The sequence below is a fragment of the Prunus persica genome, chromosome G1 (genome assembly GCF_000346465.2).
Source record: "Prunus persica cultivar Lovell chromosome G1, Prunus_persica_NCBIv2, whole genome shotgun sequence".
In the NCBI taxonomy this organism is placed as follows: Eukaryota; Viridiplantae; Streptophyta; class Magnoliopsida; order Rosales; family Rosaceae; genus Prunus; species Prunus persica.
Window position 1 is genome coordinate 22,299,293 of NC_034009.1, and position 22,124 is coordinate 22,321,416.

The 22,124-nt window shown below is 39.6% G+C and overlaps 6 protein-coding genes across 6 annotated transcripts; 5 read left to right on the forward strand and 1 right to left on the reverse strand.

Moving 5' to 3' along the window:
• LOC18791750 (putative F-box protein At1g65770) lies at window positions 22-720 on the forward strand. The gene has a single exon (XM_020555674.1). The coding sequence runs from the start codon at window positions 22-24 to the stop codon at window positions 718-720; it is 699 nt and encodes a 232-aa protein (XP_020411263.1).
• Window positions 1,762-4,774, reverse strand: LOC18792567 (F-box/kelch-repeat protein At1g16250). Its single transcript, XM_007223024.2, has 4 exons — window positions 4,260-4,774; window positions 4,012-4,151; window positions 3,113-3,688; window positions 1,762-2,715 (listed from the first exon to the last, which is right to left on the reverse strand). Coding segments are annotated over exons 2-4 (1,161 nt in total). The 5' UTR covers window positions 4,014-4,151; window positions 4,260-4,774; the 3' UTR covers window positions 1,762-2,132.
• LOC18789538 (rhomboid-like protein 14, mitochondrial) lies at window positions 5,182-6,971 on the forward strand. Its single transcript, XM_007222502.2, has 2 exons — window positions 5,182-5,670; window positions 5,838-6,971. Exons 1-2 carry the CDS (start codon window positions 5,458-5,460, stop codon window positions 6,627-6,629), a joined length of 1,005 nt encoding a protein of 334 aa, XP_007222564.1. The 5' UTR covers window positions 5,182-5,457; the 3' UTR covers window positions 6,630-6,971.
• Window positions 7,526-12,807, forward strand: LOC18789054 (DEAD-box ATP-dependent RNA helicase 50). Its single transcript, XM_007225089.2, has 8 exons — window positions 7,526-8,056; window positions 8,402-9,024; window positions 9,680-9,874; window positions 10,133-10,320; window positions 11,028-11,241; window positions 11,722-11,853; window positions 12,039-12,214; window positions 12,350-12,807. The coding sequence occupies exons 1-8, from the start codon at window positions 7,801-7,803 to the stop codon at window positions 12,585-12,587; spliced, it is 2,022 nt and encodes a 673-aa protein (XP_007225151.1). The 5' UTR covers window positions 7,526-7,800; the 3' UTR covers window positions 12,588-12,807.
• On the forward strand, window positions 13,202-15,291 carry LOC18791554 (50S ribosomal protein L18, chloroplastic). Its single transcript, XM_007225901.2, has 3 exons — window positions 13,202-13,534; window positions 14,363-14,524; window positions 14,960-15,291. The coding sequence occupies exons 1-3, from the start codon at window positions 13,346-13,348 to the stop codon at window positions 15,107-15,109; spliced, it is 501 nt and encodes a 166-aa protein (XP_007225963.1). The 5' UTR covers window positions 13,202-13,345; the 3' UTR covers window positions 15,110-15,291.
• LOC18792320 (cation/H(+) antiporter 19) lies at window positions 15,845-18,678 on the forward strand. Its single transcript, XM_007225211.2, has 3 exons — window positions 15,845-16,033; window positions 16,225-17,226; window positions 17,419-18,678. The coding sequence occupies exons 1-3, from the start codon at window positions 15,845-15,847 to the stop codon at window positions 18,676-18,678; spliced, it is 2,451 nt and encodes an 816-aa protein (XP_007225273.1).

The following is a 22,124-nucleotide window of genomic DNA, read 5'->3' on the forward strand; positions in this document are numbered from 1 at the left end:
ATCTTGTCCATTGACCCTACTATGAATCCAGAGAATTATGTGGTTGTAGCACTTTCCAGTCGCTGGCCTATGTTGGCTTTTATCAAGGCAGGTCAAAACACTTGGACTTACCCCAACCCAAATGGTGACTTTGGTGATGTTATATTCTATAAAAGCAAAGTGTACGCACTTGAAACCATGGGAGACATTGAGTCATTGGATGTTTTTAGCAGTGATAATAACCCTTCACAGTCGCCACAACTGAAGCCACACACACCTTTTCGGCCATTTCAACCTTATTGTTTTCATGCATATCTTGTTGAATCAACTAAGGGAGACTTGTTGCATATATTAAGATTTTATGCATTAAGTGACAGTAGGTTCAATTATGGTGCTGGGCGGCAGACTACGCACTTCGTGATTTACAATTGGGTGTTTGATGATGAAGATGCAGGATCTATTGGGCACAATGTTGAGGTGAAAAGCATTGGAGATGAGGCTCTGTTCGTGGGCGACAATCATTCAATTTCTATTTTGGCTTCAAACTTTCCTGGATGCCAACCAAATTCCATATATTACGCGGATGATTACATATCAAACTATCCATCGTTAGAGGGTGATGAAGCATATGATATGGGAATCTTCAACTTGGAGGATGGAACCATCACACAACATTACTCTCTACACTCCAATTCTCAAAGAGCGATTTGGGTTGTGCTACCGTTTAATGGACTATGTTAGCTTCTAATTTATCTTACAATTCATAAGTTACGATATTTTTGAAGTTTCCTCTATTTATGTGTTGTACAATTATAACTCTTTGCTTTATGCGTAACAAGATTAATTTATTAGGAAGTAACTCTATTTTTTGGGTCACATATTGACAGTTTGTGATTCTCATCCATACTTAACAGAGTTGTTCCCCCAATTGATCTAGGTTTCACCGGAATGTCAAAGCAAATCTTCTTATTTTTGCCCTTATTTATACTAGCCTCTCCACTTACGAGGAGAGGCTTTTTTAAATAACGCACGACTTACAAAGTTTATTTTATTTTATTTTATATATTTTTGTAATTGTATTTTTCTAAATGTAAGTATTAATCACGACTTAAAAACATTTTATTTTTTCTCAATTGTATTTTTTTAAATGTCTGTCTCAAAAGTTTCTAGATGCTTGTCTTAAAAGCTTTTTTATTGCGCATATTGAATGTCACAAAAATTAATATATATATATATATTAATTTATGTGCAATTGTATTTTTTTTATATGCTCATTTCAAAAGTTTTTTTTTCTTTCTATCGTGTATATTTCTTTTTTGAGACGGACATCTAAAAAAATAAAATTATAGAAAAATAACATATAATAGTATTTTAAGTCGTCAAGTAACTAATAAAAAAGCCTCTTGCAAGCGTTTGAAGCACCAACACATTTGTAATATCAATTCGGGGAGCTTGAGCCTTTATAAGATGCTTCACATTTTCATTTGTATCCACATTTAATTTTTAACACCATTTGCATTAGGCTAATCCAATCCTTCATTTGTATCCACGTTCATTTTTTAACACCAAACATGATATTGGATTAGGCTAATCCAATCCTACTACTTATCCTACCCACCAAACAAGGCCATAGAATTCTATGCAGTGATGGTATATATGCACACATAAAATGAGTGCTATACATACATTCAACTTCTTTCTTACATTATCTCCTTCTGTTCTTTTAATAGTAATCATCTTGTTTTTACTTTATATATTGTTTTTTAGTATAAACGATAGTCTAAACTATATAATTTTTTTTTTTTACTTTATATACTTAAATCAAAACATTCACGGTAACACACTTCAGTGAAGTTTGTAACTCATAAAAGAATTTGATTGTATAACAATTCTGAATCACAGCCAAGCACGTTCCCTTTGGCAAATTTGAGTTATTCTTCCTATATGTTTCCACTCTCCAGGCAAGGCTTTTCTAGTCAGTGCATCAGCTCAAATCACCCCATTTTATGATCTTCTCAGACATTATCATCAAATCTCAGCCAATTCTACTGAAAAAAAATCTCAGCCAATGTCACATTTAGTCTTAGAGGCTTGCCATTGAACAAACTGCATCAGATTTCAGCATATGCATCCCTTTTTCCAGCCTAAAAACCCTACCTTGGGAAAATTGAAGATTCTTCTTCCATGGACGCACACCCTATAACAGTTCCACAAGCGGACCCAACCATGGGTCTAGTTTCCCTCCATTTCAAGGGCTTAACCAAGGGATTGCAAACTCTCACCAAACCCAACTTCACAATGTCAAACCTCCCAGCACCTGACTGTTCCCACTTGAGAGCCTTCCCTCCCAGAACATAAAGTTCATGTCTTAATGCAGCAAAACCATAACCAAAAGCCTCCAGCTGCCTCGAGTGATCAGGAAGATTCACCGATGGAACTGAGCCTATGTTGTACCACTCCCCTTTTTCGGTATCCCTTGTTTTAATCAAGCTCTCACCCCAGTCTACAACAGTATATACTCGATTATCTCCGATCACCTGAACTGCAAATTGCATTGCCCTTGAAAAAGGCCAGATGTCTTCAACTGTGCGCCATGTTCCATCAGATGGACTAAAAACCTCTGAGGTATTTTGGTCTGGCAGGCCTACTTGGTCACTCAGAACATGAAATTTGCCTTTGTATGATAAGCCCAAGCAGTCCATTTGAGGGTTGCGCATTGGTGGCAACTCCTCCCATCTGCAAAATTTATAGCCATAACATAAATAAAGAATTTTCAGTTTAGGAAAAAAATATAGAAGAAAGAAAGAAAGCCAATTGAATCCATTCGCTATAAAATATATATCACAAAAACATCTAAACATATGCATACACACGTACGTATATGAACACACTACGCTATCTGCAGTAAATACCATCAGGCCACACTTCTAACAAGGGAGGTCAACAGATTATAAAGACAAGTCTACCAATCCTCAAGGAAGATTGAAGTAGTTTGCCCCACACAAAAATAGTGAAAGATAATACAGCAAAACATGAAAAATGAAAAACTTTTTTTCGTAAGTACAAATGCAAGAAGCGTTGATAGTAACATCAGTACTCAGACATGTTTGAAGTGTCAAATAAAGGAACATACTTATCAGCAACCGGATCATAAACCTCAGCAAGAGCAAGCCCTCTGGTGCAAGATAAGTTGCGCCCCCCAGCAACATAAATTTTACCATAAACAGCACTACATGCAAAATGAGAACGGGGTGTAAGCATGGTTGCCACATTGGTCCACTGTTTCTTAAAGGGATCAAACTGCATCACCTCGTTTGTTATAAAAGGCCTTTGGTGTGGAAAAGCTGGATCATGCGGTGCATAGGACCCTCCAATGACGAAAAACCGATTTCCGACACTAATACTTGAAAATCCGAAGTGTTTCCGGTCAGCATGGACAGTTAGAATCTTTGGCAAAGGATGCCACCTATCAGCTTCAGGATCATAAGCAACCCACTCATTGTTGGAGCCTTCTGTCAGAACAAACAGCCAGTTGCCACACCATTCTTCTCTAGCTTTATAGTTGGCATAATCCAAGCTACGGATTAAATATCTCCACGTCTTTGAGACGGTTTCGAGCAGTCCATGATACCCATGAGAAACCATTGCCAAACATCTCAATGCCAAATCATCAGGCAATCCAGGAATGATAGATTGATGCACAGATTCCCTATAGCCCACAGATTGACAAATTAAACAACCAAATACTTGTGTCCAAAATGGAAAAAATACATGCACATAGAATTAAAGATAAAATAAAGGTCAGTTATTCGAAACAACAATTGCAAAACTATAAAACCCAAAACAAAACAAAAACGCAAAGAAACACAAGAACAGCAAAAGATGAGCATATGCAGTAACAGTCACATAAGAGTTCATTCATCAGCTAAAACTCTGATTGACTTATTAAATCATTTCTACACAATTTTATTACTGAGGGACAATAATGGGGACCGATATGTTAGTTGAGACTTGAGAGAAACAATTTCTTACATGACTCAATATATCCAGCAAAATTGTTCCTTTTTCTTATGAATCTGGCATGGGCACCTGCAACCCCTCTCTTGGAAATCAAAAATCAAACTGAAAAACAAAAGGGAATGGCTTGCACCGAATACCCTCTGATGAATTTCCTGCAAATTGAATTCAGGTTCAGATAAATAGGCACAGACAAAGAAATTAATTATATATAATAAAAAAATGTAAAAGGATAAAGAGAATTTAGGGGAAAAATAACTTACAGAAATAGCAGCTAGTCATTGTGTCGCTTTGGGGAGATGCATTGTTTGGGCCTCTGGAATTTGTGTCCAAATTTGATGGTGAGAGAGGTAGAAAATCAAAACCAAGCTGGTTGCTTTTGCATTGCAGAAGGCAGCAGCTCCAATGTCCTTGCCTCTCAGCACATACTTCACGCGCGGGCCAGAGATGCCCTATTGAGAGAGAAAGGAGAGGGACCAGTATGAACTGAAAGAATATGGAGCTGAGAGATAAATGAATAATACTTTCGTCCAAGTCCAAAAAAGATGGCTAATTATGAAAAACGAGGAGAAATTGGTTTTTTTATTTTTATTTTTGGTAGCAGGGTAATATTCTATGGTGATGTGGCAGATTTATAACATACCACTCCTATCAAGAAATATAAAATATTGTAAATAAATTCAACTACTAATCTAGTGCTATTTTTATTTTCAATATTCAAATAAATTCAACTACTAATCTAGTGCTATTTTTGCATTTCACAATGTGGTTCTCTCTGTTTTATGTCACTCTATAAATATTACTTTTTTGAAAAAAATTAATTTATTTAATTTGAAAAATATTTAACCAATATGACTTAGAGAATGTACGATTCTAATCATAGGATCAAATTATGGAATGAGAAGGAGAAAATAGAACGAAAAAAGAAAAAAGGACAATGAAGTAATGTTACGCTATCTTAAAAGGAAATCTCAAATTCGAGTCTTTCGTCATTAATAAAAAATGATTTAGCTTGATGAGAACACTTTAAAGGCAAAACAGTAAAAAGACAAAATATGAAAAATGAAACAAAACCATAAAAAAATGCTATGGTGATCACTGATCAGAGCTTTTTTATTTATTTACAATCTATAAATAATGTATAGTAGAGTTTTTTTTGTTTTGTTGTCAAATCATTAGCAGGTGATCCAAAAGAAAATAAGCAGGCCATGAAGCCCCATGAGTTAATGGGCCAGGCTATTTCTTTTTCGAACAGAAATGGCCCATGACACACTCCAATTAAAAACACAGAAAAAAGGAAAAGGAAAAGGAAAAGAAAAAGGAAAAAAGTAACCGCGAAGACGAACCGTCTTGGGGACTCTAGAAGGTGCTTTTCGTACGAACCAAGGAGCCAAATCGAGAGAAAAGGCTCTGTTGTTGCAGTTGCAGATCAAAATTATCAAACCCTAAATCGAAACGAAGATGGTGAGAACAAGAAACGGGCCGCGATCGAACGGAATGCTGCCGCTGTTAGCACTTCACGCGGCGAGCGAGTATTACAGGCTCGACCGGAAGCCTCCGGTCACCGCCGGACTCATTGCCGCCAATTCTCTCATCTACTTACGTCCTGCTTTTCTTGACCCCATTCTCCCTTCCCTCCAAGAAGTCTGGTTCAACCCCCACCTCATCCTCAAGGTAATTTCTCATTCTCATTTCTAAGTTCACAAAAACCCCAAATGGTTGAAATGTTATCACTCTGTAATAAACCTTGAATTTTTAGTTTTTGTTCTTTTGATTTCATATGTGAATTGGGTGTTTTATATATTGATGCGGGTAAGCTGTATGTGAAATTGCTTGAACAGAATGGAGACTTGAAGCGCTTCTTCTTGTCGCCGTTCTATCATGTGGGAGAGTCTCACTTGGTTTACAACATGCTCTCCCTCTTGTGGAAGGGAATTCAATTGGAAAATTCAATGGACAGTGCTGAGTTCGCTTCCATGGTTGCTGTGCTACTGGGCATGTCCCAAGGAATCTCACTGCTGATTTCCAAGTCCCTGCTTGCGTTCTTTGACTATGAATGGGCTTACTACACTGAATACTCTGTTGGGTTTTCTGGGGTGCTCTTTGCCATGAAGGTTGTGCTCAATTCCCAGACCGAGAACAGTTATGTTTATGGAATTCCGATACCATCTCGTTACGCTGCGTGGGCGGAATTGGCTCTGGTCCAATTTTTGGTTCCTGGTGTCTCTTTTATTGGTCATTTGGGTGGAATTCTTGCAGGGCTTGTCTATATTCAGTTGAGGGGTTCTTACAATGGCTCAGACCCACTTACTGTTATCGTCAGAGGTCTTACTGGTGTGCTGAAATGGCCTGTGAGATTTTTACGACGCTTGTTTCCATTTCGAAGGAGGCAGATATCCGGTAGAGGACCTGTTGGTGGGGGTCAGAGAGGAATTTCTGTGTCTGGTTTCTGGAGATGCCATGCTTGTACGTATGAGAATTCTGCTTGGTTAGATGTATGCGAAATGTGTTCGACAAATAGGAGGGCCACTGGCAGTGCCAATGGCATGGCTTCACCTCGATCGGCACATTATTCCGGTGACCTTCCTTTGGAAGAATTACGTCGGCGGAGGATGGAAAGATTTGGGAGATGATAGGGTTCCCATTCCTGAGACTTGTTACAGATGATGTTGGCAATGCATGACATGCAAATGCAATACCTCTTCCTCTCCTCACCCCATTTCATTTGAATGTCAATCTGGCATCATTGATCCTGATCTTATGCTGCTTAATCAACTCATTTGGTTAGAACTTGGAACATATTGTCTTAGCTAACTGGTCTTTGTCCAACTATATGCTGAACTTTTATCAATTGTTTGTTGATCGTTGAGAATTTCTATGGCTCAGGATGGCCTGGGTTTATGTTTTGTGAATGAATGTTGGTAGGTCCAATGTAACATCTGGAATGGTTGATGAAAGTAACTTGATTTGAAGGGCAAACAATAAAGAGGGAAGCAAAATCAGACCGAAGTCTGAATAAAGCATCATCATCAAACATTTGTTGCCATTTGACAAGAAATCTAGTAAAAGAAAATGAAGTATGGGAGCATCGGCTCTCAAGGGAGTTTCCACAATAAAATTAGAAATAGTATAGTGAAAGAACATAAAGACGTGTATTGCAATCACCGCATTTTTACAAGAATCAATGTTGCTAATGATATACAAATATGTTTCTCTAACATTAAATAGTAGTTACACTTTACAAAAGACATTTGTTAAGGAAACTTGGCTCGATGTTGCTTGCTGCTATTGCCTCTGTTCTGTAGTTTTGCTCTTTTTGTACCATGTGATTGTATTCGAGCCGCAAATTTTTTAACTAAAATTCTGCACTTGTTCATAATCCTAACATTTGGGTTGTGGATTATCCATTGTACCTCTTGTGATATTTCTCAATAAAGTATATTTTTCAACCAAAAAAAAAAACTTGGGTTCATTAAGAAAAACGAAAAAGGAAATTGGGTTTAAAAAGGCCCAAAATCAGCCTTTCTTTGGGCCGATCCAAGTTTGTAGCAGACCTTCACCTGAGTGTTGTCGACTGTCGTCGAGCGAAGTAAACCGCGCGGCATCTCTGTCTGTGCGTGCAGCAGAACAAGTAGTGATAAGGGAGTGAAGAGATAACCGTTGTTTCCTCCACCATCCAACGACTCTTCTTCTTCTTCTTCTTCTGCTTGAATGAGTTTTGATGCTCAACAATATAGTATTGTTATTAAGTAACAGCCAATTAGCCATACCCAATTGCCCATATCCAGAACCAGCAACACTGAAATGCTGGCCAAAGCTCCTGCTCCAGCAGTCAACCACCACCTGAGGCCAAAACGCCTTGAACCAGAATGGACGGTGGCACTGGCACCTTACAACTGCAGGTGTCTCCATCTTCGTCAGATGAGAAAATGGGGGATAAGTTGTAGTTTCAGTCAGAGCCCCACTGATAACCCTGCACCTGCTTATGACCTCATGGACGATTTCGTTGTTCTGGGACCAGCCAACAATGACCCTCCCAACAGAAACACCACCCATAGAGGTCCTCTCTCTCTCTCTCTCTCTCTCTCTCTCTCTCCTTTTTTATTTCAATTTGGGTTTTGCTTATTGTTTCTGTTTGTTCATGTCCACCTAAACTTACTAATATTTGTGAGTCAAAAGACTTCCTCTTTTGAGAATCAATTTTTTCTTTTCAAATTTCACAAGGTTGGTTTTTCCTAAAAAAAAAATCTATTTTTCCGTGAAGCTTTAGACAAATTAAAGTTGTAAATATAAGGCACATTGGTTTAGTAATCCGGGGTTGGTTGAACATGCATACATAATTTGTCCCATCTAAACTGCACATATGTTTATCCTGTGGGAATTGAGCATGTGCCACCATTTACAGACAATGACCGTCAACCAGCACGTACTAGGAAACTTGCTGCAAGTTTTGGGAGATTGAAAGTACATAGAGTGAAATCCGGAGTCGAGAAAAATTCTCGGATGAAGCAAGAAGTAGATGAAAGTGATGATGAACTAAATGTACAAGATGCACCACCATTTATCAATTCACAATCTACACTTGAAGTTAGGGGGAACAAGAAGAATGCAAATGCCCCCAGTCATGGAGGAAGAGCTTCAAGTGCTTCTCGCTCAGAAGAATTTAGAAACATGAGGCGGAAGAAGGGGACAGAAGATGGCATTGACCGCTCTGGTGTAAATGTGAAAGATGCTTTTGAGCCGCTCACTGACAATCAGACTAAACAGCATAAGCCTCATAGGTCTGACACCATGGTATCCAGACAAAAGGCTTCCGTTTCAAGAGGTTCTTCTGCTAATGCAAAAGGATGGGGTAATGGAGGAGGGTCCATGTATGACTTGTCCGAGTTGCCAGACCTAAAGCAGCGAAGAAAATTTTCCACTGACAGTGATTTTTTCAGTCGAAAATCCTTTAGGGATTTGGGATGCAGTGACTATATGATTGAATGTCTAAGGAGGCAGCTTTTCCAGCGCCCGTCGCATATTCAGGTACATCAATGTTGTTCCCATATTTACATCTGCGAAGAATTTGGTTTGGTGTTTGCTCTGAAATGTATCCACTTCAAGAAGTGTCCCATATATAATGTCCTGTAAAATATTATAAATAGTTATCAGCTCTACGGACTTCATCCTGTTATTGTTCCTGTACTTTAGAACTTCTGACCTGTTTTAAACGAGTTTTGGTTGATGCAGTTTTTATACGTCCTGTATGACTCTGTTTCGTTACGTTTTCCTTTCAATCATCTGATCATATTTATCTGATTTAAAGTCTAGTATATGTTGAGACTGGTAGTTTTGCCTGTGGTTGCTACGTTGGATTCTGAAATCTCTATGTGCTTGCAATCACATTGTGATCCTTTAGGATTGCCTTGTCATACATCTGGCATTATTATAGCTACTGTAATCATGGAAGTGTTCTTCTTAAATATTTTTTCTTTAGATTTGACTGAATGAATTCCATGATGTAAATGTTGTGATAATAGTTTGATAGGTTGGGTTGCTAATAAAGTTAACACATCAGAAAATTAGTGGAATGTGCAATATCCAGCTAATATACTCTTATGAAGTTCATGTTTAGTTTACTTGTACAAGGATGCACCAACTCATAATTAATACTCTTGTTACACGTCCTATATAAATGCAGGCCATGGCATTTGCTCCAGTTGTTGAGGGAAAAACCTCTATTATAGCTGACCAAAGTGGATCTGGCAAGACATTAGCCTATCTTGCTCCAGTAATTCAGCGTTTAAGGGAAGAAGAACTTCAAGGACTGAGCAAGCCCCTGTCACAGAGTCCTCGAGTTGTTATACTGGTACCGACTGCTGAGTTGGCTTCTCAGGTCAGTTTCTGTTGTGTTTCTAACTTGCTATTTTCATCTTGTGATCTACATGCTTTTAGTTCTTGTTGTCTGTTGTCACCTCTGCTCAGGTTGATTCGACAACAGTTTTCTGAGCTCTTCGCATATTAGTTCATTGCCAGCTCTCAGTTGGTTGACCTTGTTCTCTTTCGAAAAATGTGAACTGTTTTCCTATATGTATTTATAATTATATTGTCATGCTGGCTGCAGCAAGTGCTTAATGCAAGTGTACTTGTGCAGGTTTTGGGTATTTGCCGTTCAATGTCAAAATTTGGGGTTCCAGTCAGGTCTATGGTTGTAACAGGTGGTCATCGACAGAAAACTCAGTTGGAAAATTTACAACAAGATGTTGATATTCTAATCGCAACACCTGGTCGATTTATGTATCTAATTAAAGAGGGCTTCTTGCAATTATCAAATCTAAGATGGTAACCCAGTTTTCCTTTAACTTTGCATAACTTTTTCTGTCATATTGTCTCTGGGTTGATAAATTAAAGCTTCTTTGTAATTTGAATTTCGGTCCCATATATTTTGGACAGAGCATGAGACATGAATAAGTAACTAAGGATTTGTTGGGATGGGTTCTCATAGCTTGTGTTGTCAAGGAGTGATAAGTTTATTTAACAACTCTGGGAGGGTAATTTGAATTTCGGTCCCATATATTTTGGACAGAGCATGAGACATGGATGAGTAACTAAGGGTTTGCTGGGATGGGTTCTCATAGCTTGTGTTGTCAAGGAGTGATAAGTTTATTTAACAACTCTGGGAGGTTTGAAAACTATGGACCTTGATTTCAGTTCTGTATTCTTTAGCTATCTTGGTTGTTTGGTTGGTATAGTATTGTAACTGTCTTCTCCAGCCACAATAAACTGTCTTGAACTGTTACACCTTGTATGTTTCCTTCACTATGACAAGTAAATTCACTCAGTCTTCCAAAATTAATCTAGATGTAAGTATAAATAATAGAACTTAGGAGTTCTTGGTGATGTTGTTGACTAGTCAATCTCTATATTTGTGAGTGGATCTGGGTGTGTGCTTGCATTCATGCTTGTGTTTGTTGATTTACATACATGGCACATCAATATGTGACAAGATATTTTACTGGTGCTAATATAATGAGAACCTCTTGTTGCAGTGCTGTGCTGGATGAGGTAGATATACTCTTTAATGATGAGGATTTTGAAGCAGCACTGGAAAGTTTGATCAATTCTTCACCTGTTACCACACAATATCTTTTTGTGACTGCAACTTTACCTCTTGGCATTTACAACAAATTAGTGGAATCTTTTCCTGATTGTAAAGTGGTCATGGCACCTGGAATGCACCGTGTAAGCCCTGGCCTTGAAGAGGTTAGTTCTCCTGCGTTGCACGATGGATTTAATTGTGGTCCTGGTAATTAGGTCAATACGAAGGCTCTTATTTTATGGTTTACATAGTTTCATTATCATACTTGTTGACTATTGAGGACGAAAGAAAAAATGCTCCACGGGGAACTCGATCCATTCACCAGATCATGTTGGGCTGGAATGCCTTCATTCCCATCCCATCTTTTATCATCTCTGGGCCTTCCCACTATTCTACTCAACTTTGATTGGACAGTCCTAAAATCCTTGTACTAATTTTATAACATCTTACTCTGATATAAAAGAAAAGAAAAACACTATCAGTTGTTGGAGAAAAGGGTATTCCTTTGTTATCATTGCCGCATTATTAATTCTACTTTTAATCAACTTTTTTTCCTATCTTCCCCTTCATATCATTTTGATTAGAATTGAAGAGTTTTAATTACTCCAACATTATGGATTTTAATTATCATGATTCATGTCCAGGTTCTTGTAGATTGCAGCGGAGATGATGGAAGTGAAAGATCTCCAGAGATGGCATTCTCAAATAAGAAATCTGCTCTTCTGCAACTTGTGGAGGGAAGTCCAGTTGCAAAATCAATAATTTTCTGTAACAAGGTAAGGTGGAACCTTTCCTTCTGGATGGGTTACCATGTACCTGGGGATTGTGGGCTTTCACATACATTTCTGACTTTCTTTTGAGGGAAAAGAGAGCATAGAATTTTATGAATATGGAACTTAATTTCTTCTCAGGTCGTTTGAGAAATTTTAATTCAAGTTAGCTTTTCCTTTCCCATTTGCAGATTGAGACATGCAGAAAAGTTGAGAATGTCTTAACACGTTTTGACAGAAGTGGAACTCGTGTTCAAGTTCTACCATTCCACTCTGCTCTGGCTCAAGAATCTAGGCTTGCAAATATGAAGCAATTCACCAATTCTCACTCAAAGGAAGTCTCACAGTTTTTGGTTTGCACTGATAGGTATTGCTCTCTGCGCATGATTTCCAGTACTAAACTCTGTTTGCACTACAAGTATATAATCTGGTTAATTGTTTGTTCCCTAAATGTGAGTCATATTAGTATATAGCAACTTGACGTTTATGAAATATCTGGCAGAGCATCTCGTGGAATCGACTTTTCCGGCGTGGATCATGTAATACTCTTTGACTTCCCTCGTGATCCAAGTGAGTATGTTCGACGTGTTGGAAGAACTGCCAGAGGTGCTGGAGGAATAGGTAAGGCATTCATCTTTGTGGTGGGCAAGCAAGTCTCCCTTGCACGAAAGATAACGGAAAGAAACCGAAAAGGTCACCCCGTGCATGATGTACCAGCTGCGTATGAGCTTTTGTATTAACAGCCTACCTGCCTGCTTGTAAAATATATGAGTTAGAATTGCCAAAAGAGCTGGCACATGACACACAAGTTGCAAGGCTGGTGTGGGGAAAAATCATCAGCAATTTTTTTAAACATGTGCGCTTGGCATTCTGGAAAAGTACAATCTCATATATACGCTTTTCTTATAAGCAGATCTTATATGATTTAATCCAAGTTTGCTTCTTATTGTCGGTAGCGTACATTCAGCAAATTTTATTGGTTGGTTCCCCAGCATGGCCAGCAGCACAAATGCTAGACAAGTTCTTTCCTAAAATACGGTCAATGCTAAACAAGTTCGTACTCTAGTAATACTTCTTTTTTTAATGTCAAAAGAGTTCCTAGTTCGAATCTCTCTTGAGTGGATTAAAAAACAACTCCTTTAAGTGAAGGAAATTACCTTACAAAAAAAAAAAAAAAATCCAATCACACTTTCGCTGAATAATTTCAAAAAATAAAAATCCATCTTCAAGATTGGACAACAAAAAGAGAAATTTGCCTAATGCCCAAAAAAAATATTCCCATTGGCAAAAGCTTTTTTTTTTTTTTTTTTTTTCATTTAAAAAAAATAGATAAATGACCTTAGCTTGTGCCCAAAAAAAACAGAACAGAGAGGGTAATGTTGAGAACGGTGCGTTGTGTTCTGGGTGGAACGGGATAAGGTGCCAAATAGAAGAACGGGGCTTTAGAAATACAGTAGAGACACAGAGACAGAGAGAGATAGAGAGATAGGGAGCTACAATGTCAGCGTCAATTTCGTTCCTTGGCACTGCAATTGCGTCTTCCCAACAGCTATGGCTGCGTCCCAAGCTTGTGGGAGTGACGACGACTCTAAGTCCAAGGCCTCAATCTCAGTCTCTTGTTGTGGAAGCCAAAGCCACCACCAAAAGAGAAGACAGAACCGCCCGCCATATTCGTATCAGAAAGAAGGTACCATTGCCAACCATCTCTCTCTCTCTCTCTCTCTCTCTCTCTCTCTCTCTCTCTTGTTTTCTCTATCTAATTTCTGTAATTTGGTTGCTTCGCTTTCAACCCACATAATGTAAGATGAATTTTACCGTTCAAATTCAAGGCATCTGAGTTGTCCCCCTTGTACTTTACGTGTTCTGAATTTCCCTTATCTTCTTCCCTACCTACCCAGAAACTCTTTGTTGTCAGTTTCTGAGTAATGGGTTCTTCTCCTTCTACAAGAGCATGGACTTTTTGCCATTAGATTAGACCAACATACATTACTGGAGCTTAGCTTCCCAAGATAGGAAAATGTGTCTTCATTGTACATATACATGAACTGGGTTAGCCTGTTTTGGTTGTTTTGGTTTTGATTTACCTTATTAATCATAGATTATATTAGTTCCCGTGAGTATGCCTCCCATAATCTCTAGAGGTTCTTGTACTAGGTGGGTTTGGAAAAATTTAGTGTGTTTTCTCTGTTGGCAGTTTTCAAAGTGAAATTTGGAAGCTTTAATTTGGGTGCTTATTAGTAACACTGATACACTCTCCCTTTGCAATGCAAATGAACTTCTGTTCAACAATTTCCCTTTGATTCTATTAGTTTCTTCTATACACTCATCAAAGCATACTGGTTAAAATTACCAAATGGGATCATCTTGTGAACATTTGTTTGCTTTGCTGGTTCAAGGAGCCTCTAAATTTAGTGGTTCTTTTGTACGATTCATTCCTCAAATAAGTTGAAAGATATCTCCTGAAAATGAGAGTTGCTGGTTCTGATTATGGATGACGCATTTGTTGTTTCTTCAGGTTGAAGGGACTCCGGAAAGGCCAAGGTTAGCTGTCTTCCGCTCCAACAAGCATATCTATGCCCAAGTGATTGATGATACCAAGATGCACACACTTGCTTCAGCTTCAACAATGCAGAAACCCGTCTCTGATGAATTTGATTACACTGCTGGTCCTACCATTGTAAGTTCACTGATATCAACTAAATAACCTGTTAAATATTCTTGCTTCGCCATGTGGTTCGTTAGTCTGAAAAGTTTATTTCAGTTTTACATCTCTATTATGGAAATATGGCCAAATAGGCTTTCAATAGCTTTATTTTTCTGAAACCTATTGTTTAGTTGAACTGTTGCATAGCATCAATCTGCAAGCTACTTCTATCATTCTTCTTTTACTGTTTACCCTTCCGTAGGTCAATTCATATTGGATGATTCATAGATAAATGATGATTGTAATAAACTTAACAGTTGGAAAAATTACTTATTATTGAACCGAGATCTTGATTCGTCAATTGCTAATGTGGTAAATTTACCTTGTACATATTTTATAAAACTTCTTGCCCTTAGCTTTGATGTTTGTCAAACAAAAGTCCTGATCTACTTACGTTTGTGTCATCAGGAAGTAGCAAAGAAGGTGGGAGAAGTGATTGCAAAGTCCTGTTTGGAGAAAGGGATTACAAAAGTGGCCTTTGACCGGGGTGGATACCCCTATCACGGTCGTGTGGAAGCCCTTGCTGATGCGGCTAGGGAACATGGCCTTCAATTCTAAGATTTGGTCGGACTTAAATCTATTTTGGATTGATGTACCCCTTTTTTTTCAGTTTTTTTTTGTAAAAGCTTGGGATGGTAGAATGTATTAATGTGTAAGCAGAGTTGCTTTTTCGTAGTCAATTGAACATTTGCCAAGAAGAGGCTTTCAATTTACTTTATTTATGCTCTTGGTTCTTCTCATCTCATTTTATGGCCCCTTGGTTGCTAGCTTATCAAATGATCTAGTAGGGCATTGCATTCAAAGTTGAGATTTGTTGGGTCAATCCAAGACTGGAGTTGAAATTAATCTTCAAACTAACAAGAACCACATGTAGGAGGGGAAGAAGGAACTATCATGCCCTTCCCAACTCCCAAGCAAAGAAAGCGTTCAACGTGTTGTCCTCTTCTATTTTTAGCATTACTCTTTCTCTTGCTGTGCTATAGCTTCTTCTGTTCCTACCCCGAAGTCCGTTGCGGAGCTGAATTACAGTTACGCACACGCACATGCAGAGATCGATCCATCCACAAAGATTCGATCATCATATAAGACTTCCCACATCTAGCCAGCCTCATGAAATTCTCTTCACCAAATCAAAAGAAAAGGGAAACTGAATTCCTTCATCTCCTCATCAATTGATTTTTTATTTGCCTTTTACATGTGGGTGCGTTGGGGTGGGGTGCTGCTGTGGTGGCGGATCCATTGTGCCTGTTGGTGATCCCTTAAATCTTTGATTAATTAAGTTAGTTACTTAAGATGGCACCGCCGGCCAGCCCTGTTGCCCCGATGAAGGCAACATCCAATGGATCGTTTCAAGGTGAAAATCCTCTGGATTTTGCTCTTCCCTTACTCATCCTCCAGATCTGCTTGGTCGTAGTTTTCACCAGAACACTCGCATTCCTTCTTAAACCTCTCCGGCAACCTCGAGTTATAGCCGAAGTCATTGTAAGTCTTTTCTCAATTAATCGCCTAAGCCTAATCTTTGTTATCTTCCATTTTGGACAAAAAAATCGCGTAATCAAATAATCCTCCTCCAGGTTCACAATCTGACAACATAATCCTTAATTTTACCTGCATTATTTAATTTCGTCATGAAATTTAATTCATCGTGCATGCACACATGCATGTAATTGCAGGGAGGGATATTACTTGGACCCTCGGCATTGGGGAGAAGCGAGAAGTTTCTCCACACCGTTTTCCCGGCAAAATCAATGACCGTACTGGACACCGTGGCCAACATCGGACTCCTCTTCTTCCTGTTCCTCATCGGCCTTGAACTCGACATCCGCGCCATTCGCCGCACGGGCAAGAAATCCTTAGGCATAGCCGTCGCCGGCATCACCCTTCCCTTCGTCCTCGGTGTCTTCACCTCCTTCGTTCTCCGCTCCACCGTCTCCAAAGGCGTCAGCCAGGGCCCCTTCCTCGTCTTCATCGGCGTCGCCCTCTCCATCACAGCCTTCCCCGTCCTCGCCCGCATCCTCGCCGAGCTCAAGCTCCTCACCACCGACGTCGGCCGCATCGCCATGTCAGCCGCCGCCATAAACGACGTTGCCGCTTGGATCCTCCTAGCCCTCGCCATCGCCCTCACCGGCACCAACACGTCCCCTCTCGTCTCCGTGTGGGTCCTACTCTGCGGGGCCGGGTTCGTCGGGTTCTGCATTTTTGCTCTCAGGCCGCTCCTGGCCATGATGGCGCGGCGGTCCCCGGAAGGCGAGCCGGTGAAGGAGCTGTACATATGCATAACGCTGTCGCTGGTGCTGGCGGCGAGTTTCGTGACCGACACGATTGGGATACACGCGCTGTTTGGCGCGTTTGTGGTGGGGATTGTTGTGCCTAAGGACGGGCCGTTCGCTGGGGTGCTGATAGAGAAGATAGAGGATCTGGTGTCGGGGCTGTTCTTGCCGCTCTACTTTGTTTCGAGTGGGTTGAAGACGAACGTGGCGACCATCAGCGGCGGGCTGTCGTGGGGGCTGCTGGTGCTGGTTATATTCACGGCTTCTTTCGGGAAGATTGTGGGGACGGTGGCTTTGTCGATGATGTGTAAGGTGCACTTCAGGGAAGCTTTGGCACTTGGGTTCCTTATGAACACCAAGGGACTGGTGGAGCTCATCGTCCTCAATATTGGCAAGGATAGAAAGGTTTGTTTGTTTACTAATTAATGCTCTGCATAACTAGCTGCTCTCTCTTTTACTTGTTTGCAATGCAATGTTTAGTACGTATGATATTGGATTGGTACTGCACAAATTTTACAATTTATTTATTATTTTGTTACATCAATGTATGTTACAAGTTAATTACTTTTTATATTCGTCACTACGTACGCATGGCAGGTACTGAACGACCAAACATTCGCCATATTCGTTCTAATGGCGCTCTTCACCACCTTCATCACCACCCCACTGGTGATGGCCATCTACAAGCCCGCCCGCAGAGGAGCCCCCTACAAGAACCGCAGCTTTTTCCGCAAAAATCCCGACACAGAGCTCCGAATGCTGGCCTGCTTCCACAGCACCCGCAACATCCCCACTATGATCAACCTCATCGAGTCCTCCCGCGGCACCCGCAAGCGCGGCCGCCTCACAGTCTACGCCATGCACCTCATGGAGCTCTCCGAGCGCTCCTCCGCCATCTCCATGGTCCACAAGGCCCGCTACAACGGCCTCCCCTTCTGGAACAAGAAAACTGACGACACCAACTCCAACAAGGACCATATGGTCATTGCCTTCGAGGCCTACGAGCAGCTCAGCACCGTCAAGGTCCGCCCCATGACCGCCATCTCCTCCCTCAACGACATCCACGAAGACATCTGCGCCAGCGCCCACCACAAGAGCGTCGCCATGATCCTGCTCCCTTTCCACAAGCACCAGCGGCTCGACGGCACCATGGAGTCTCTGGGGAACTCGTTTAGGTCCGTCAACGAGCGCGTGTTGAGGCACGCGCCGTGCTCGGTTGGGATTTTGGTGGACAGGGGTCTGGGCGGCACTGCGCAGGTCTCGGCCAGCGACGTGTCGTATAATGTGGTTGTGGCGTTTTTCGGTGGGCGGGACGACAGGGAGGCGCTGGCGTACGGCATGAGACTGGCAGAGCATCCCGGGATTGTGATGACTTTAGTGAAGTTTGTGGCCCCACCGGGGAAAACGTTGATATTTGGCGCGAAGTTGGTCGGTATCACTTCGGATAAGAACAAGAAGATTGTGAAGGAGGAAGATTGCGGCGACGAGAAGGAGGACGACGAGTCGTTTTTGGCTGAATACATGAGTGTAAGGAACAGTAAGAACAAGGAGGGCGGGGAGCCTTCGATGCTGTACGAGGAGAAGGTGGTGGAGAGCAAGGCGGAGATTTGTGTCGTGTTGAAATCGATGGGCAGAAATGTCAATTTGTTTGTGGTGGGACGAATGCCTCCAACGGCGCCGCTGGTGGACAGCACGAGTGACTGCGCGGAGTTGGGCCCCGTGGGGAGCTTCTTGGCGTCGTCGGAGTTTTCGTCCACGGCGTCGGTTGTGGTGCTTCAACAGTATAATCCCACGGCGTCGCAGCCGCTTGTGGTGGAGGAGGCTGACTATGAATTACCGGAAACGTCAATGGCTTAACTGTTGCGTGTGAGAGTTTGAGAAAATGTTTTATTTGCTGAAATTAATTAGGAGATGAGGAATAAAAAGTCTTGTTAGAAATTTCGATCCTTAATTACATCGATTTAGGAGATGATCCATAGAAACGATAATATACTTAGTCAAATTATAATTACTTGTATTTCTCATATAAAATTTGGTTCTTTCTATTTAGTACATGAATACCATTCTTATTGTTTGGTTAACTTTTGAGTCATTCTTCATTATAAGTTTATAGCAATGCAAATGGCATTTCTACAATTTTTATATTCTACAATTCAGAATCCAATTTAGGCACTGATTTCAAATTCTAAACTCTAGATTTAAGACTTTGAATTCAAATTCTAAATCCCAAAAATGAAACCTCTAGCTATCTATTGTTATTTCATCGACTATTAGCTTATCAAAGGGTAAAAATTTTCAAAAAAGAGAAGGTGAGATATGAAAAATGACAGTGAATTATTTCAAACAATAAGAAAATAAAGCAAAAAGTGAAAACAGGGAAGGGGGGAAGAGAGAAGTAGGGGTGTAAGAGGTTCGGTAACTGCGATTTTTGGAGAATATCGTAAATCGTCTGAGTATTTGCGATATGGCTTATTTTGAGACTGCAAACCGGTCGAGTTTTTGCAGTTAACCGTGTTTCAGTTAAACCGCAACTCTGTTGGTGTCTGCAAAAAATGCGGGATTCTCTGATTGGGCCGTTTTGGGCGTAATTTTTAACATTTTAGGTCTTTTAAATTGGGTCTTTTTGGGTCAAAAATATATAATCTTTTCCATACTTTTGTAGGCCTAGTTTTTAAGCTTATTTTGAAGCCTTTTAAGTCCAAACATTTTAACTTTACAAATTTAAGCAAATAGACTCACAACCCAAATAAGCAAATTTAAACCCAGGCAAATAAAGTTAAAATTTAGTTATAACCCAAAAGAAAAATGCAATGCAAATTTAATTAAAGTTACAACCCAAACGAAAAATGCAATGCAAATTTAATTAAAGTTACACTCCAAAAACTGCAATGCGAATTTAATTAAAGTTATAAAACATAGAGAACTCAAGTGTTGGTGGTGAGTGAATTTGAAGGACTCGGTTGTGCATGGCCACCATCTACAAATAAAACAACACAAGTTTAGTTATAAAAAATAAAAAAAATAAAAAAAGAAGAAGGGAAATTTGCATAAATACCACCTGACCTTTTAACCATGTCCACAATTACCACCTGACCTTTTAACCATGTCCACAATTACCACATGAACTTTTAATTTTTGCTATTAACCACCCGAACTCTATAGAGTGTAGCAATGTACCACCTCCATCTAACTCCGTTAAACTTTTCGTTAAATTTAAGGGCATTTTCGTCAATTTCATTTAACTAAAAACACATATAAAAAATTTAAAACTAATATATACATATACAAAGAGCTTCCATTGAGGGATTCCTCAAAATAAGCTTCTATTGAGGGTCCCTCAAATAAGCTTTCATTGAGCTATTAATGGAGATAACGGTGGGGAGTAAAGTAGAACACGAAACCATGATCAAGGGGGTTAAGTGGGTCATTTTAACTTTTGAGGGATAAAGTGAAATTTGACCGAAGTTTCAAAGGGTACTACAGTAAATAAGCCTTTTACTAATCCAAACCATCTATTTGTAGATATTCATTCAAATATGATCTCTACAAAAAATCACTTGAATCCAATATCATTTTACCACTCAATTGAATTATTAAAATTTTAGTACTATCTTGAAATACCGTGTTCATTGATTTTGTATGACACAATTGGATGTCGAAACGGTTTTCGATTTCTCTAATTTTTTGCAAGCATGATCTATGAATGTAGACTTAAAAAATAGATGGTTTGGATCGTTGAAAAAAAAATCATAGGGGACCCTAAAGGGTGTCCTTCAAATAATATTTGAGGGATCCCTTAATAGAAGAGAACTGTATATATGTAACCTAACCTAATTATCCCACAACTTCCCCACCCTTCCAATTCTCCCCTAGTGCCCAGTAGATCCCTCCCCCACTCTCTCTCTCTCCATCAAATAAAAAATTTAAGAAAAAAAGGGATTTGGAGATCCTAATGTTTGGAATTTAGAGATTCTTACATATGTTTGGAATTTGTTTTGGCAATTCCAGCTTATTAGAATTAATTCCTGGCATTTTGGGATATCTAGTAAGACTAGTACATGGCAGTAGGAAGCCAACTAATTCATTCCAGAGGCTACGATGTAGTTAAAAAGTTCAAATTCTAGCTTTTGGGGTGAAACTTTTTGGACTGTTAGATGGAGAAAGAGAGAAATTGCAATCTAACTGTTCTTTTTGTTCGAATATAAAAGCTTTCATTCAACTGAAGGCCAAGCCTTTTGAGTATGAACGAAGACTAGTGCGAGCAACTATAAACAAATTAAATGATAGGACAATTGAAATCTGAGTGAAAGCTTCACCTGCCAGAGAGTATGTATATATTTTGAATTTTGATAAACTTGAGAAAAATATTTTTTTGTCAAGATAAACTTTGAGAGATGGATTCCATGGATCATGGATCATTGCATGCAAGAGGTTGCAGCTTATACAGAGGGTGGGGGAGATAGTTAGACGGGGTGGTGGAAGTCTTAGGATAACAATAATTAGGTTTTTTTTTTTTTTTTAGCTGATAATTATGTTAGTCTTAAAATTTTAATTTTTAAGTTATAGCAAATTGATAGAAATGCCCTTAAAGTTAACAGAAAGTTTAACAGGGTTAGACGTAAGTGGTACATTGCAACACCCTATAAAGTTCAGGTAGCTCATAATTAAAATTAAAAGTTCAGGAGGTAATTTCGCACTGACCTAAAAGTTCAGGTGGTATTTATGTAAATTTTTCAAAAAACATTATAAGAAGCATAAAGAACATGAAAATAATAAACTAATTACTTACAAGTTGTAACATGTTCCATTTTCTTGTAGAATTCAATCTCATCATCCATGGGTTCCTTGTAAAATGAAAATTCGCCCGCCCTAAGCCAATCACAAGTACACACTAATGCCTCTACCATTTTAGGATGCAATGAGCTTCTAAAAGGATCCACAATCCTCCTGCCTAGGTTAAAAGCACTTTCACTACCAATCGTAGAACTTGGAATTGCAAAGATATCCTTGGCAACTTGTGAAAGAATTAGATATCTTGTTTGGTTCCCTTTCCACCAATTCAAGAGATTGAATTGTTTGCTCAAAGGGCTCTCAAAAGGATCCGCGAAGTACTTATCCACTTCATTGGATATCTCAACGGATTGCTCATCCTTCCTTCTTTGCACAAGTTGTTGTATTAGTTGAAATGTGACATCAACATCCTCACCAATTTGTGCAACCTCATCCTCATCAATTTGACTCACAACATCACCCTAACCCCTTTTTACTCATTATACAAATCATTCAAATACTTTACAACCTCA